The 14460-nt window shown below is 55.6% G+C and overlaps 7 protein-coding genes across 7 annotated transcripts; 2 read left to right on the top strand and 5 right to left on the bottom strand.

Moving 5' to 3' along the window:
• The first annotated feature begins 638 nt into the window (after positions 1-638).
• L226DRAFT_535047 (proliferation-associated protein 1) lies at positions 639-2511 on the top strand. The gene is made up of 7 exons (XM_067680814.1): positions 639-796; positions 892-1051; positions 1151-1489; positions 1549-1613; positions 1664-1759; positions 1819-2033; positions 2090-2511. The coding sequence occupies exons 1-7, from the start codon at positions 707-709 to the stop codon at positions 2316-2318; spliced, it is 1194 nt and encodes a 397-aa protein (XP_067535398.1). The 5' UTR covers positions 639-706; the 3' UTR covers positions 2319-2511.
• L226DRAFT_463061 (transcription factor Pcc1) lies at positions 2467-2796 on the bottom strand (the record flags this gene model as incomplete). Its single annotated transcript, XM_067675761.1, has 2 exons — positions 2467-2602; positions 2663-2796. Coding segments are annotated over 2 exons (270 nt in total), but the record flags the coding sequence as incomplete, so codon positions are not given.
• Positions 2797-3093: 297 nt separating this feature from the next.
• Positions 3094-5070, top strand: L226DRAFT_535046 (uncharacterized protein). The gene is made up of 8 exons (XM_067680813.1): positions 3094-3255; positions 3329-3473; positions 3525-3538; positions 3589-3675; positions 3728-3844; positions 3895-4392; positions 4449-4708; positions 4762-5070. Exons 2-8 carry the CDS (start codon positions 3395-3397, stop codon positions 5000-5002), a joined length of 1296 nt encoding a protein of 431 aa, XP_067535396.1. The 5' UTR covers positions 3094-3255; positions 3329-3394; the 3' UTR covers positions 5003-5070.
• L226DRAFT_66430 (uncharacterized protein) lies at positions 4943-7999 on the bottom strand. The gene is made up of 23 exons (XM_067687131.1): positions 7737-7999; positions 7570-7673; positions 7477-7510; positions 7396-7420; positions 7281-7334; positions 7205-7218; positions 7122-7150; positions 7032-7057; positions 6911-6975; positions 6844-6853; positions 6772-6789; positions 6693-6718; positions 6608-6633; positions 6512-6555; positions 6428-6464; positions 6332-6365; positions 6249-6279; positions 6093-6196; positions 5973-6038; positions 5895-5922; positions 5776-5833; positions 5550-5722; positions 4943-5490 (listed from the first exon to the last, which is right to left on the bottom strand). The coding sequence occupies exons 2-23, from the start codon at positions 7595-7597 to the stop codon at positions 5374-5376; spliced, it is 1047 nt and encodes a 348-aa protein (XP_067535395.1). The 5' UTR covers positions 7598-7673; positions 7737-7999; the 3' UTR covers positions 4943-5373.
• A 953-nt stretch (positions 8000-8952) lies between these two features.
• Positions 8953-9539, bottom strand: L226DRAFT_66577 (uncharacterized protein). Its single transcript, XM_067687132.1, has one exon. It carries the CDS (start codon positions 9415-9417, stop codon positions 9079-9081), a length of 339 nt encoding a protein of 112 aa, XP_067535394.1. The 5' UTR covers positions 9418-9539; the 3' UTR covers positions 8953-9078.
• L226DRAFT_462937 (uncharacterized protein) lies at positions 9478-10931 on the bottom strand (the record flags this gene model as incomplete). Its single annotated transcript, XM_067675753.1, has 5 exons — positions 9478-9514; positions 9571-10571; positions 10647-10670; positions 10721-10785; positions 10841-10931. 5 exons carry the CDS (start codon positions 10929-10931, stop codon positions 9478-9480), a joined length of 1218 nt encoding a protein of 405 aa, XP_067535393.1.
• Positions 10932-11112: 181 nt separating this feature from the next.
• On the bottom strand, positions 11113-14425 carry L226DRAFT_535044 (6-phosphofructokinase). Its single transcript, XM_067680812.1, has 11 exons — positions 14175-14425; positions 13831-14110; positions 13335-13762; positions 13200-13284; positions 12956-13144; positions 12779-12904; positions 12564-12704; positions 12489-12511; positions 11898-12438; positions 11715-11845; positions 11113-11659 (listed from the first exon to the last, which is right to left on the bottom strand). The coding sequence occupies exons 1-11, from the start codon at positions 14276-14278 to the stop codon at positions 11224-11226; spliced, it is 2484 nt and encodes an 827-aa protein (XP_067535392.1). The 5' UTR covers positions 14279-14425; the 3' UTR covers positions 11113-11223.
• Between the last annotated feature and the right edge of the window lie 35 nt (positions 14426-14460).

The following is a 14460-nucleotide window of genomic DNA, read 5'->3' as shown; positions in this document are numbered from 1 at the left end:
TGATTTAGGTGCTCACCTTCATCTCCACGCCTTATTAGCAGGCCGGCGTGAAGCGACGATTCCCCGCGCGGTGAGGTCATGCCCATATGCAACTGCATTGTATGGAAGAAGAGACAAGGTACTCGGCAGGCAATATGACAAAGAATAAGCTAACTCCTGCGGGGAGCGAATGGAAAGGTCGTGCATTTCCAAGGAAACGTTCGCAGACGTGCGCTCTGAAGCCCGGACGTTCGATAGGCCTGTGCTTATACCTGAGAGCGGACTGACCTGCTTCACATGGGAGGAAAAGAGGCAAATGTCGTCGCCATAGAACACCGTGACGAGCCTATCTGAACCCGAAGCTGTCTCGGTTCAGCGGAGGGCAACCACGAGAACACATTTGCAGCGTTGCTAGGCCCCTTATGATTATATGCACGTTAAGCTATAGATTGCTTCGTGAGCAAAAGCATGTCCGACTCGCAGGGTCATGCAACTCACCTCGAGCACACCACCGTAGCTGGTGGCCATCGCAGAGTTAGAATCCTTGGTGGTCGGTGACGAAGGGACGCAGTCGCGTGCTCGAACTTGAGACACTTCCCGATTTGGGGACTACGGCAGATTAGATTATTGATTTCCGCGAAGATCCTGGCTCTGCGCCTCGAAACCGTGCCGCCCAATCCCCACATTCATCTCTTTCTCCTCTCCGCCACCCTAATCACCATCAAATATGTCCGAGCCAACGAAGACCGAGCCAGCGAAGACCGAGCCCCCCAAGCCCGAGGAGTCGACTGCCGCAGCCGACTTCACCAAATACAAGGTACGTCAGTGAGGGGGCGGAAGCACGGAGGCGCCGCCGCTTAGATTTTCGCGGGCGTACGGATGGGCACTCACACAAGCTTGGCTGGGTTATAGACCGCGGCAGACATCGTGAACAATGTGATGAAGAAGCTAGTCTCGTTGTGTGTTGAGGGCGCGAAGGTTCTTGACTTGTGTGTCGAGGGCGACAAGTTGCTCGAGCAAGGCACCGGTGCGGTGTACAACAAGTCCGTGAAGGGCGTGAAGGTTAGCAAGGGTAAGTTCGCTCTGTGCGTTGAACAATACGAAGCGTGAACTTATGGTATTCTCCTCGTCGCCCACATCGGGACCACCTTGCCTTGCGCAAATCGGACAGGCATCGCGTTCCCAACTTGCGTCTCCGTGAACAATACCGTCGCGCACTTCTCGCCTCTCGAGTCGGATCCCTCCTCGAACCAGACGCTCACGAAGGGCGATGTTGTCAAACTCCATCTCGGCGCGCACATTGACGGGTATGCCGCAGTCAGCGCGGAAACGCTCGTCGTCGGAGCTTCTGCGGACGAGCCCGTCACCGGTACGAAAGCAGATGTGATCCAGGCAGCATGGCATGCGGCGGAGGTCGTGCAGCGTCTGGTGAAGGTTGGCAATAAGAACTGGCAGGTTACGGATGCGGTCAACAAGGTTGCAGCAGCGTTCGGCTGCAAGGCGGTCGAGGGTGCGCTCTGTGCTGATTGCTTCCGATGGGGAAGAATAGGCTGATGCGAAAGGGTACAGGCATGCTCTCGTGCCAGCAGTCGCAGAACATCATCGACGGCAAGAAGCGCATTATCCTGAACCCTGTGCGTTTCTTCGTCTCAGGCGCAACATGTTGCCGCTGACCGGTTTGTAGTCGGAGGAACAGAAGAAGGGCTTCGAGGCCGCAACATTTGCAGAAAACGAAGTGTGGGGTATTGACATCCTCATCGTTTCTGGGGAGGATGGCAAGGTATGTCGGTCTACGTCGACATTATTGATGATGTCATAGAGGGTGATGTTTGCGGTTAGGCTCGCCTCGAAGAGTCAAGAACGACAATCTACCAGAAGGACTCGACCGTCACGTATCAGCTGAAGATGAAGGCCTCGCGTGCCGTCTTCTCAGAGGTGCAAAAGAAGGCTGGAGCCTTCCCTTTCAACATCCGTCGTCTGGAGGACGAGAAGCGGGCGCGGTTGGGTCTGCAGGAGGCGGTACAGCATGGTCTTGTCAAGCCTTACGAGGTTGTGTAAGTGTCAGGCTGCGTCGCTATCAGTGGCAAGGCGCTAATATCGTCGCTCTCAGCTACACCGGTGCCACCACCACTGTCGCGGCGTTCCACTTCACAATCGCACTTCTTCCTGCCGGTCCCGCACTGATTACTGCGCCGCCCGTATGGTTCAAGCCTGAGATCGTCAAGTCAGAGAAGTCGCTTGAGGACGAAGAGCTCAAGGAGCTCCTCACGAAGCCCCTGCGTGAGAGCAAGAAGGCGAAGAAGAAGGCGAAGGCTGAGAACGGCGAGGCGAAGGAGTAGAGGCTTATAGCTGTTCTACAGTCGCCTCGGTACCGAGATGTAGTGTGCGGTGTTGTGCGGTGTAAGAACGAGAACAACGGAAGTGTAGCAGAATACAAAGACGTCATGTAGCATCATCGGACTGTGACTGTTTGTTTACACCCATTTGCTAGCTTGTGCACGGCTCGCGTGCACGCTCTGCGTCCTCTCCGAACTCCCCGATCGTCCGCACGACCAAGTCGACGTTTTCGAGGAAGGCGTTTGATGTTAGGCGGGCTAGCCGCACAGTCAGTGTTGTGAAGGTTCTGCAGTCAACCGCGTCAACTTTTCGTGGGCTCGTGTCGTATGATGCGAGTTTTGCGTACGCTATAAGCTCGTTTCCTTCCACTGCGAGTGTTCGCTTGACGACGTCCGGCTGCAATTCCCGATCGACCTCGATGACTTGTTTTGCAATATTCGCGTGTTTGTGGGACGCGAACGGGATGCGCATCGTCCTTATGGTCTGGTTTGAGCATTTTCGTGCGTCTCACATGCGGATCATCTTACACAGTATGCCAATCTGATTCAGGTGTGGCCGACATGGTGGTGGTATGGGTTCAAGTCTATAGTCCAGATCTCTTTCCCGATCCGGCAACTTGAAAGTTCACGCATATGATAACTCTGCTGGTGCCAGCTCGCGTTCTCTTCCTTATAACCGCAATGGAGGTAAGTTTCCAAAGAATTTCAGGTATATATATGAGCGGCGCTGATATCGGACTATGTGTAGACATTCATAGGAGGCTTCCCGAAGGTACACCGACCGAGCGATCTGATCATGGTGTGTCGAGGTCCTCCAGCTCTGAGTCGGATCGCACCAAGATCGTACAAAATCTCAAGGCCTATCGCATAGCGCCAGACGGATCCTGTATCGATGTCGAGCGAGTGCTTGAGACTATAGACACCGCACCGAGAAGCCGAGGTAAGCACGAGTTGGCTTGACTCCAAGACACGTGTTCGCACAGTGCCCTTCTCAACGTTCTCACCGGCACCAGTGGCGCAGTACAAGTGGCACCTCCGTGATACATCCAGCATCCTCTGACTTAAGGTGCATCGCTGGCATGTTCGACGCTGCTACACGAAACAGCATCACAGACATGCTTGGCTCAGATGTGGACGAGGTTAGACTGGTTGCGAAAGGTACTTACCTCGTGCCCTCGCCATTCAATCCTTCTGATGTTCTACCCGCAGATGAACTCACTATAGTGGGTGCCCTACTTTATTGCGTGCACCGATGTCTCATGCTGCGGGCCAGACATATGAACTTGGACTCGCAGATGGTCGACAAGTGCTACTCCGCATCCCCAGCTTCAGCGAGAATAGTTCTATCGTCGAAGCAGAGGTTCGTGCTCTCCATGTGCAGGAATTTGACTAGCGTGCTCACTCGCTCATAGATAGCCACGTTGAGATACCTGGCCGATCGAACATCCATTCCGGTTCCTTCGGTTCTGGCTTTCCACCGGGCGTCTGATGGCGACCAGTCCACCACCTGTTATGCTTTGCTCCAGAAGGTCCGTGTATCCGAACGGCAGAAAATCAGTGACCTTCTGATCTTTCACAGCCGTCGGGCACCTGTGTCGAAAGCTTATTCCCCAGCATGACACCCTTCGAGCAGAATATGATCATCGCCGCTATTGCAAGATGGATGGTGGAACTATTCCAACATCGGTTTGAAGCGATCGGCAGTCTCCGCGTCGACGCACCGAACGGTCAACGTATAGGTCCTGTTGTGATGAAGCCGTTCTACACAGATGGGCGATCGAAACTCTCCCTAGACCGTGGACCATTCAATTCGGCGCGAGAGTATTATCGTGCCTGTGCGCAACGGGAGTTGGACTCGTCGCGCATGCTCTTCGTGCAAGATGCGCCCCCTTCCTACCAGCACGAGCTCGAAGAAAGCCGGCTGATGGTGGAGCGGATCGCCGGGCTGCTGTGCGACCTGACGACCCGATGTGAGGGTCTCGATGATGATGACCCGGAGATGGCGCCGTTCTCGCTGGATATACATGAGATTGGGTTGAAGAACATCTTCGTCTCTCCAGACAATCCTACCAACATAGTGAGTGGGCCCACGTCGGCGGTTCACCAAAGGAACGTGCTGAAACGACGTTGTAGCTGTGTGTGACTGACTGGCAATACACGAACACCCATCCACTCTGGTGTTGCGCCCGCATGCCGCCTTGGCTCCTTCCCTCGTTGACCGCCACAAACGGAGATAGTACACGGCTTGCGGCAATATTCAAGGCCGAGGTCGTCCGTGTGGCGGGAATCAACTCCACCTTCCTCCGCTCGCTCGACTTCGAGGACACCCGCTCTACCCTCCACGATCTTTCGACATACGACGCGTTCCGGGACGGCTTCCTCTTGCTCCCAGCCCTGGAGAACATGTGAGCACCTACTCTCCGCCGTCGCATTGCCGCGATACTCACCGCATTCACTGGATAATCAGTCTAGCCACCCTACCCGGTCATGAGGATGTCGCAGGGCTCACGGCGCTCCTCGACCCTTCCACGCTGCCGGGCAGAGTCGCACGCATCACCCTGCTCACCCGTGGGCCCAACGCGATGTACCTCGCTATGACTCCACCACGGAGCCCACTCATGACATCCGTGAAGGACGAGAGCACCGATAAGGAAATGGCTTCTGACCTGTCTGTGCTCGTTTCGTAGCGTGTGCTCCCTCCCATGCAGTCGGTGGGATTTCTCGAATGCCACTTTATGGAAGCAGTCTGGTCGTGTGAATGCGGTTCGTGGACCCCATCGGGCTCGTCGTCACACCACGTTTGGGTTTGAGTACTCCAGAACGCGCGTAGGTTCAGGAACGTGCATCGCTGACATTGAAGTTGAGACCACCCAGCGAACCTCGCGGCCGGGTGGTGACGCATGCGCAACCTCCGTTGCGTTCGATCGCTTCGGGTCCAGGTCCCGCAACCTTCAGCTTATCATCGTCCCTTGATTTGTATGGAACGGAAGGCCGCGGGCCGCGTCAAGCCTCAACGAGGACGGCATTATTTGTTAGACGTATATTGAGGTCGTTACGGTCATGTCGTTAATAAGCAAGGGCAAATTTCACGGGCAGCAATAGGAGCACCTGTGGGAATGACCGCCTTAGCACCCATGTGCTTGCAGAAAACCAGCTCGGGCAGGCTAACAGCCCTCTATTGATGTGCATGGATGAGCAGGTAGCTGCTAGGCACGGATGCAACCATGGGCTCACCGAAACCGGTCTTGCTGCATTGCGAGGTGTTGGAGAGTATGATGCTGGCAGTATTGAGCCGTTCGAGCGGACTGATATGTCCGGGACCGAGGAGAACACAGCGGAGTCTCTTTGCGAGCCGTTAGGCCACATGGTGCGAGCATTGAGACACGCGACGAAGGAATTGGCGTATACTGTGAGGTTTTGTATCAGCATATCAACGAGCACAATGGTGACGTCGGCTCACATTTGCCCATGATGAAGTCGGCTGCGATGAACCACGCGGTCCAAGGGAGAACAGTGAACTGAGCAACAACAGTAAGCAGCCTTGGAAGCATAGCGTAGAAGGATTACTGCAGGGCTTACCACAATGAGCCGAACCAATGCGGCAACACTGCGGAGAGGTCGTATCATCCCCGTGATATTTCAGAATCGACGACTCACGAAAGGAGGACACATCGGTGGACCAACAAGGTGACAGATTGGTGGACAAGCGAATGAAGCCTGGGCCTGCAAATCGAGGTTAACGACTAGCATAGAGAGCGTTTATCATTTACAGCATACTTCTCCGAAAGGGGGACTCGCCCTCGCGACATCAGGGTCAGCGTACCGGCCAGGAAGACATCGGACAAGACGGCAAGGAGAGTATACGGCAATGCGGCGGAGAACTACCTGGATGTCAGCGGATCGGATGTAACATACGGCTATAAGTTGACTCACTGCCAGAGACGACAAGGAAGCAAGAGAGGTACTTTGCCCTGCGTCAGCTGAACTGCTCGAGAAAGATTGTATACGCAGCTGACCTTCTAAACGTAGATATGACCTTAACGACGGCCTCTGTCGGTGATTAGGTGAGAGCAAGGCCACAGGAGGGAGATTGGCGGGAGTGTTCAACGCACCAGCACCGAGAGCCAGATGCGCCAGAACAAGCACCGACTAGGTATAATTAGCAAACGCAAGCAGGCCCATCGTCGAGCTCTTACCATAATTGTAGGCAATGTGTATCTCGCGAGGCGTGTTTGGCATACTTGCGGGTTGTGAGATGATGACATTCTAGTCGCATGCTCATCCAGACTCACACTTATAGATGCGTATGATGAAGAAACTGAGCAGGTACTTGGTGAGAAAACGGACCTTGGAATGTAATGGGGCCAAGTGACTAACCATTGAACCACGGATGCGGCGACAAGCTGCAAGAGCATATCAGTAGGTGGTCCCGAAGATAGTAATATGTGGATATCACATTGAGTACCGCAGACACCTAGCTCTTGCCGTTTAGTACATACTATGTCACTGAGAGCCTGTCCCAACTCACATAAAACGACCTGCGCGTGACCGAGATAATCAGTAAGCAGACTAGTGAAAGAGCAGGCCGCACTCACTGCTTAGCGAAAGCCTCATGCGCATCGCTCGTGACCGGGTCAGTCTTCTGGATAACCATGCCCCACTGGATGACACATGCACTCAGCAGGCAGGGTAAGTTGATGTGCCCGGTATACTAACAGCCCAGTAGTACAACCCGTGACAAACTGGACACTTGGTGAGTAAGACTGGTGCGCCTTTGCCTGTAATCTTGACCAAAGCAGCACTCACCGAGGATCACATTGGCAGAATCGAGACCCCTGTAGTACGATGGATCAGGGAGTGCAGAGCGATGGACCCATCACCATGCCTACCAGACAAGCATGACCTATCATCACCCACAAGCAGATGAGTCCTAGCATTCGTTCCGCTGTCCCAACTAGAACTCACCCATAACTTCAGTTCGGGACGATCTCGCGGGAACGTCATCAGGTACACATAGGTCTACAATGCGCAGCACATCTTAGCACCGCAATACTTTATCGAGCAATTGCCTACGGCGTACCTGCAGGGTGCTGATTCCATACAGACTGCAGCGTTCCATAGTCAACCCCTGCCGATGTATTCAAAGCAGAAGGGAACTGACAAGGTTGAGATCATCTGCCCGATGAGGAGGGCCCCTGCGTACACAAACAGAATGAGACAGGTCGAACGTCGGATGAATCGAAGACCCTCCTACCGAGGTTGTCATCATAATGGCGCCCCATATGGGTAGCCTGTGGGTCCAGTCCGAAGGGGGGTGGCTAACCGGTCGCTGTGCACGATCCAAACCACTGGCACGAGCTGAACAAGCGATCAGAGACAAGAGACAAGCGAAGAAGACAGAGACAGAGACCAAGGACGTACTAAGGCTCGCGGCGCACCCGCATGCAAGATATATCCATCCCTCTCCCCCCTCCCGGCAGACATACGCCCACACCCACGGCCGCGGAACGTGGACGTCGCGAGACGCGCCGATGTGCACATTCAAGCCGAGCACCTCCCACGTAGCGCAAAAGTCTCCTATTCTTCGACCTGTGGGAAGACGAAGCAGAGAGCGAATAGCGCGCCTAGCGGATAGAAAGTCCGCAGTGAACACTGTGACCCGCAGAGGGAATGCTTCCACAGACACTGAATTTGTTGAGTTCAAGACCCAGATTGAACCCACGCTAGAAGGTGGTAATCTTGGTGTGCCTGGGGAAGACACTCTGGGCCATGGCAGGGAAATCCTCGGGAGTGCATACAAGATCTATCATACTCTCGCGAGTAGTAGATGATACGGCGGAGTGCGTATATAGAAACTGCGCGGAGTGGGAGACGAAGGGCGGCGCATGGCAACCGTTCTGACGTCGTGTCGCATTTGGTAATTGGGAGCGGACGAGCTTAGAATGCGGCGAGCGCTGCCGCTGAGAAACATGAAGAGTAGTCCCGATTGTCAGCCAGCCAAGCTAAGCTTGAAGCCTCTTGGCTCAGCAAGAATAACCACTCTTCCTGCACCCCCAAGCCGGCCCGCAGAGAGCGGTACCCACCAGGTGGGTATGGCGCGGGTCGTAGAGCATAATAGGATTTGGGCATGCCTCCTGTATTTCACGTAGAGATACTGATCCTGTTGATCTGGTCGACACAGTATCAGCACTTTCGGCGACCGCGAGTTAACAATATGCCTGACGCACTCACACCGACTCTACGGACGGCAGGAAGCACAAAGCCGTCTGTGGTATGCGGTACCGAGAGGTCGGGCACTTCCACACGCTCGTCGCACTGGAAGCGCAGTGACAGTCATATGTTTGAGGCGTCAGCTCGGCACCTGACTTCGAACTGCAACAGCCGTGCGGTGTGCATCGTAGGCACCTTGTGCTCCTCCTCTGTCGTTGCTTTATCGATCAGCGAACGGCGGGCTCACGACCTCGAATATGACGTACCTGGTCTCCCTGCATCCGGCAACCGGTACCATCCATAGAACTGCAAGCGTTCGGTACCGAGACCACCGTCGGGAGCCCGTACCTGGTTCTGGCCTCCTCTTCCCATCTTCCTTTTGGTCAACTTCAGCTTGCTATCTTGCTGTCGGGTCCGGAGGAGGTTCCTGATGCCGTACCACGGTAGAGTACGTAAAGATTCCCAGAGCTGATTTGGGACATCCTACATCACATTCGGGCGGGGGCCGATGGGACGAAAATGGGAGGATTAAGACAATTCATGGCGAGACAAACTACATATGTAACACACAGGGGCAAATATAGAGATAGAGAGAGGAAGGAACGACGAGGACGACGGCGACGGTGGAGGATATAGCGATATAAGGCAAAGCAATCCGAGACGACGTCAAAACTCGAGGGGAAAGATACGAGAGATATTGTAACAATGTATCGCGGAAGCAGAAGCAGACGGACGGCGAGTGGAAAAGGGGTGGGTCGGAGGCAGGGTAGATGGAAGAGGATGATACAGCCGCATGTCTGCTCGTCATGCGGTGGCGTTCGACCAGTCGTTGTTCCAACGTGACATACCTATATGCTATCGTACGGGCAAGGAGGGGAGAATCATAACACATACAACCCTTCCGAGGCGAAATACCGGTAACGAATACTCTTCTGATGATTCAGACACACCATCAGAAGAGTATTCCTTGGAGATTGGGAAGGAAGGTCCTGTGTGTCGGCGCCTGCTTAGTGGTGTTTTCTCGGGCATAATCAAAAGTACTTACACAGCTCCAAGACCTGCAGCGAACGCCAAAGCACCCCATGCGAGAGACTTGCGCTCAGGAGGAAGTTGTGAAAGTAGGCGCACCCTGCTGTTGGTAGCGATCGCACGTTCCCCAACTTCTCCCTCTCCCGGCTCCTTGAAGTTGAATCTGTACTCCGTCTTTTCCTCCTCCCGCACACGCTTGGTGCCAGCAGGTTCCTCCGTCTCCACCAACGTCGTCTCAGTCTCGATAGACGCCGACTTTGTCACATCCTGTTGACGCGTCTTGGCTGCAGCGCGATCGGCTTTGAGCTTCGCAATCAGCTCCTTCTGCTCTTGAATATCTTCGTGCATCTTCGGCTCAGCGATCCTTGCCGCCTCGGCGTCCTCATCGACCGCCGTCTCGTCTGATCCGGCTGGGGTGAGCATCTCCTCACGCGGCGCCCGTCGGGATCGAGGAGTCTTGGGTGTGACCGACGGTGCCACCAGAGGTTGGGTCGGCAGCGATGCCGCCGGAGGACTGCGTAGGCGGGTAGACCTACGAGGAGTAGGTGAAGTCGCTTTGCGAGAAGGAGGTGGTGAGACGGGGGTCTCGACCGGGGCGGGGGGAGGTGCAGTGACAGGTGCGGCAACAGGGGCTGCGGGGGAAGCTTCGCGGCGACGCTTGGCAGGTGCAGGTCCGGGCTCGGCTGCAGGGGAGGCTGTAGGAGTGGGCTGTTGGTTCTTAGAGCGGCGGAAGGTGGTGTTGGGATCAGGGACGGCACTTGCAAGGGAGGGGATGATGAAGCTCAGGTGGTAGCCCTCAGCAAGATAGAGCGCGACATCAGGGGTGACCCAGTGGCCGGCGAAGCGTGCCTTGCCGGACTTGTTGGCCCCAGAAGTGTCGAAGCTCTGCTTAATCCAATTGACCTCGCTCTTCTCCGCCTCTTCGCTCGCGGTGGGGAAGGCGGCACGGAACATGGTGGTTACGGAGATCGCGCCAGTGTCCAGTCGGCGGAGGATGAAAGCATGGCCACCACCAGGCTGTATGGATATGATGGTTAGCACGAGACGTCAAGGACGCGCGGCAGACGCGACAAAGGGGTTAGTGAGACGTACAGTGGGGATCTTGACGCGTCCGACCTGGGTCGTTTCGTTAGGTGTGCGCGCGAGGAGGAGCGCGATCAACGTACAATGGTAGATACCCCATCCCTCATGATCTCCTGGAACTTGACCGGAGGCGGTTTGGTGGTGTCCACTATCGAAAGGGTGAGTTCTCGGAGCGCGGGGATCGAGATGAAGAAGAGACAGACTGGCTCTGATGTGTGGGTTGACTTCTGTGGGGAGGGGAGGGCGCGAGACACCCGGCTTGGGGACCGCGAAATGTTTAGCAGCAGCGGGCATCGCGAAGGATGAGCGCGAGGAGAAGGCCAAGCGAGGAAAGCGTGTCCGAGGCGCGATCTCGCAGACCGCGTTGTGGCAAGACGCAAACACGTCCTTTCCCCACGGCCCCCCTGCGAACATCTCTTCAAGCTCCGCCCGGCATCCCCCGGCGCTTGCCCAAAATGGAAGGCATAGTCTTCGACTCCCGCCATAGGAAAGTACAAGGAGCATCCAAAACAACAATGATTCCGCGAATACAGGACTTGGTACAGTCTATGAGTTCTACTTCCTTACTTATATCTCAACCGCGCAATCACTGCACAAGGGTATCCTGCTGTTTACCCTTCGCCAGGATCTGCGGGCGCGCCACGAGCGCCTCAACAAGCTCTTGGTATCCATCCCACCACGCCTTCTTTCCTCTCCGGTTCTTCATGTCCGCGTGCTGGACCATGTCCTGCACAGGCACCCACTGCACAGATGTGCCCTGGATCGTGATGATCGCAGCGCTTTCCGGCGGCGCCTGCTTCGAGCGAGTTTGCTGCTTCAGCAGCTGTTCGTGGTGCTTCTCGATGAAGGCCATAGACTTCAGCGAGAGTCGCACGGCACGGGTACGGTCTGTGGGCGACGGGATACCGCCCTGCAGCGTATGCCCGAGGGAAGCGGAACGAGAGTCGAAGAGCGAGCCGCCCTCCTCCTTGAACATCTTCGTGATCACATCGGTCGTGTAGACATCGGAGGAGACCTCGTTCCTGTACCGAGACAGAAAGATCAGCAGAATCCACTGCCAGTGGAGTAACGCGTTACCTGATGACGAGACGACCTTCATTCTTGCCCTTTGCGTCTAAGCCGTACCTCCGCTTGAGGAACTTGACGTCGTTCCGGAGCATGTCGAGCCCAATGCCGCGCTCCGGTGTGTACACAATGCAAGCACCAGACTGTCAACCGACTCGTTAGCATCGCGAAGCAGTTCCCGAGCGCGAAACGTACCGCAAGAGCACCCATCGTGGCAATGTATCCACACTTGCCACCCTGGGTCTCAACGACGAACACCCGATTGCGGCTCGCAGACGCACTCTGCTTAATCGCGTCGCATGCGTCCACAAGCGCATTCAGACTCGTGTCGCTACCCAAACTGAACTCCGTCAACGGGACATTGTTTGAAATCGTCGCTGGCAAGTGTACCATCGGGATATTGAACGCTGGGTAGTACTTTCGACCCTGCTCCAGGATGAGCAACGAGCTGAATGCCTCGAACCCGCCGATCATGATGAGAGCATGGAAATTATACTGCTGGAACTTGGCTGCGACTGCGCCCAAGTCGATGTCGGGTAGCTTACGGTTCGTGCCGAGCTCGGACCCGCCACGCGTCGGCCAATTATCGACGCCGAGCCAAGAGAGTTGATGCACGTTGTCCTCGAGGAGGCCCACGAAGCCATTGTGGACCGCGAATGGCTTGTGGCCTTGACGGACACAGTAGCGGACTATGGCCCGCGTCGCGGCATTCATGCCTCCCGCAGGGGCGCCAACACTACCGTTCTACTCAGTAGCAAACTCGACTTGTGCGGATTCAACACTCACTGCATGATTGCGACACGCATCCTCTGGAGGAGGGGGTAAGCCCGCATTGCAAGATCCCCTGCTCAGGCAACTCACCAGATGATGCGGGAGTTTGGGCTCGCTCTCCAGCCTTGATGTCGCGAAGAAGCCCTCCAAAGTCTCGCGGAACTCGGGATCGCGCAGAGACATTGCCTTCTCGAAGTTCTTTTCCGAGATCGCCTGCGCAACCTCTCGGGTCTAAGAGACCGAGATCCATATACACCTAATTAGATCGCCGGATATGGGATCGCGATACGGAGTGACAGACGCACCATCTTAACCGCATCCATCAGGGGGACACGAGTGATCTTGTTCTCCCGAACGCCGATCATGTAGGATGGCGAGTCTGGAGTCGACTCCAGCAACGCCTCAACAGCTTCGATGCCCTGCAACGTTGGCTGTCATGACTGTAAGCACAAACCTCTTCCATCGGAGCGCTGTAAACGTACCAAGATACGATCCATAGCGCACGGTCTGCCACCACGCTGAGTGTGACCAAGAGTAGTGACACGGGTGTCGAGGCCAAGGCGTTCCGAGAGGATCTCCTTCACCTGCTCAGAGTGAATTGGCTGAAGCTTGGAATCCAGCGCTCCCTCCGCGACGATTACAATTGTCTTGCGCTTGCCTATGTCACGGTGCTGCACAATGATGAGTACTGGGGAATGGTAATATCGAAAAGTCCTAGTAACGTACGCTTTGGATACTCTGGCACATCTCATCTGCCCAATTGTCCGCATCAGGAGGGTTTTCGGGAATTAGGACGAAATCTGCGCCGCAACTGTAGAAATCTCTTAGGATGTATCACCACCAATATATGCGCCTTCATACCTCACGGCTGCCATGAGTGCAAGCCAACCACAGTGCCGGCCCATGACCTCGAGGACAAACGCCCGCGAGTGCGAGTACGCGGTGGAGTTGATGTTGTCGATGGACTCGCAGATCCGGTGCAGTGCGGTCGGCGCGCCAATGGTGAGGTCCGTCATAGACATGTCGTTGTCGATTGAGCCAACGAGACCAACAATCTTGAGGTGCGCATGCGCGGTAGCCTGTTCATCCGTGATCCTCTTCTCGTTGTGGAGCTCGCTCACGAGCCCGGGCCACTCTGCTCGGAAGACGTCTGCACCCGTGAGCGACCCGTCTCCGCCACAGACCACGAGCGCGTCAATGCCTTCCTTGATCATGTTCTGTGCTGCGGTGAGGCGGCCTTCGCGGGTGCGGAATGCGACCGAGCGTGCAGTACCGATGAGCGTACCACCCTACAGATCCAAACCGCACTGTCTTCAGTCAATCCAGTCAAATCGGGGAAACACCAGAGAGTACTCACTTCGGAGAACCATCCTCGCACATCGTCCCAGCCGACGCGGACGATGTAACGCCCCTTGAGGGTCCTGCCGCCAGGATGGTCGCCAGTTCCATCCTTCAGCAGCTCTCCATCGCCATAGCGGAGATTGTGAATAAAGCTTTCTGCTTCATGGAACTCTGCTCCCTTCAGGCGAGGGCTTGCGCCACCTTTCTCAGCGTGGGTGTGGGTGTGGCGATGGCCCTCGGTGTTACCACGCACAAGGCCCTCGTACCCCTCTCGGACAATCCACGTCTCGCATCCTCTACGTGCATGAATGCATGAGTCATTTCACTCAAACAGTCGTACTCAAGTCGTAGTGAACTCACTTGATAATTGCTGTCTTCACCACCGCGCGTACCACCGCGTTCATGCCCGCACTGTCTCCCCCCGACGTCAGGACTGCGAGCTTCAACTTCTTGTTGTTCGACATGGTGAGGGTAGGCGTCGAGGAGACGCAAGGGTTCCTTTGGGTAGATATGGGCAGCGCGATATCGTAAGATGACGCGGCGAACGTGCGAGGCGCAGAAGTACAAGAAAGAGCGAATGGGCCGAGGAGCCTCGAGTGCGCAGATCTTGGCCTGCCAATCTGAGACTGATAATTGGGGAGACGCG

Source organism: Lentinus tigrinus, assembly GCF_003813185.1.
Source record: "Lentinus tigrinus ALCF2SS1-7 unplaced genomic scaffold L226scaffold_12, whole genome shotgun sequence".
Taxonomy (NCBI): domain Eukaryota; kingdom Fungi; phylum Basidiomycota; class Agaricomycetes; order Polyporales; family Polyporaceae; genus Lentinus; species Lentinus tigrinus.
Note: the sequence above shows the minus strand (reverse complement) of the source record. Positions and strands in the feature narration are given on the sequence as shown.

What these genes read in the sequence shown, in the direction of transcription:
- L226DRAFT_535046 (XM_067680813.1), top strand. Translation starts at nt 3,395, where the DNA reads ATGTTCGACGCTGCTACACGAAACAGCATCACAGACATGCTTGGCTCA. An exon ending in GTTCTATCGTCGAAGCAGAG is followed by an intron (nt 3,676 to 3,727) that starts GTTCGTGCTCTC and finishes ACTCGCTCATAG; the next exon opens with ATAGCCACGTTGAGATACCT. An exon ending in GTTATGCTTTGCTCCAGAAG is followed by an intron (nt 3,845 to 3,894) that starts GTCCGTGTATCC and finishes GATCTTTCACAG; the next exon opens with CCGTCGGGCACCTGTGTCGA.
- L226DRAFT_66577 (XM_067687132.1), bottom strand. Translation starts at nt 9,417, where the DNA reads ATGTGTTATGATTCTCCCCTCCTTGCCCGTACGATAGCATATAGGTAT.
- L226DRAFT_535044 (XM_067680812.1), bottom strand. Translation starts at nt 14,278, where the DNA reads ATGTCGAACAACAAGAAGTTGAAGCTCGCAGTCCTGACGTCGGGGGGA. An exon ending in TGCGAGGATGGTTCTCCGAA is followed by an intron (nt 13,763 to 13,830) that starts GTGAGTACTCTC and finishes TTGGATCTGTAG; the next exon opens with GGTGGTACGCTCATCGGTAC. An exon ending in TGTGCCAGAGTATCCAAAGC is followed by an intron (nt 13,145 to 13,199) that starts GTACGTTACTAG and finishes ATCATTGTGCAG; the next exon opens with CACCGTGACATAGGCAAGCG.
- L226DRAFT_535047 (XM_067680814.1), top strand. Translation starts at nt 707, where the DNA reads ATGTCCGAGCCAACGAAGACCGAGCCAGCGAAGACCGAGCCCCCCAAG. An exon ending in CCGACTTCACCAAATACAAG is followed by an intron (nt 797 to 891) that starts GTACGTCAGTGA and finishes GCTGGGTTATAG; the next exon opens with ACCGCGGCAGACATCGTGAA. An exon ending in AGCGCATTATCCTGAACCCT is followed by an intron (nt 1,614 to 1,663) that starts GTGCGTTTCTTC and finishes ACCGGTTTGTAG; the next exon opens with TCGGAGGAACAGAAGAAGGG.
- L226DRAFT_66430 (XM_067687131.1), bottom strand. Translation starts at nt 7,597, where the DNA reads ATGGGGCGCCATTATGATGACAACCTCG. An exon ending in CACCGATGTGTCCTCCTTTC is followed by an intron (nt 5,923 to 5,972) that starts GTGAGTCGTCGA and finishes ACCTCTCCGCAG; the next exon opens with TGTTGCCGCATTGGTTCGGC. An exon ending in CATTGGTTCGGCTCATTGTG is followed by an intron (nt 5,834 to 5,894) that starts GTAAGCCCTGCA and finishes GTTGTTGCTCAG; the next exon opens with TTCACTGTTCTCCCTTGGAC.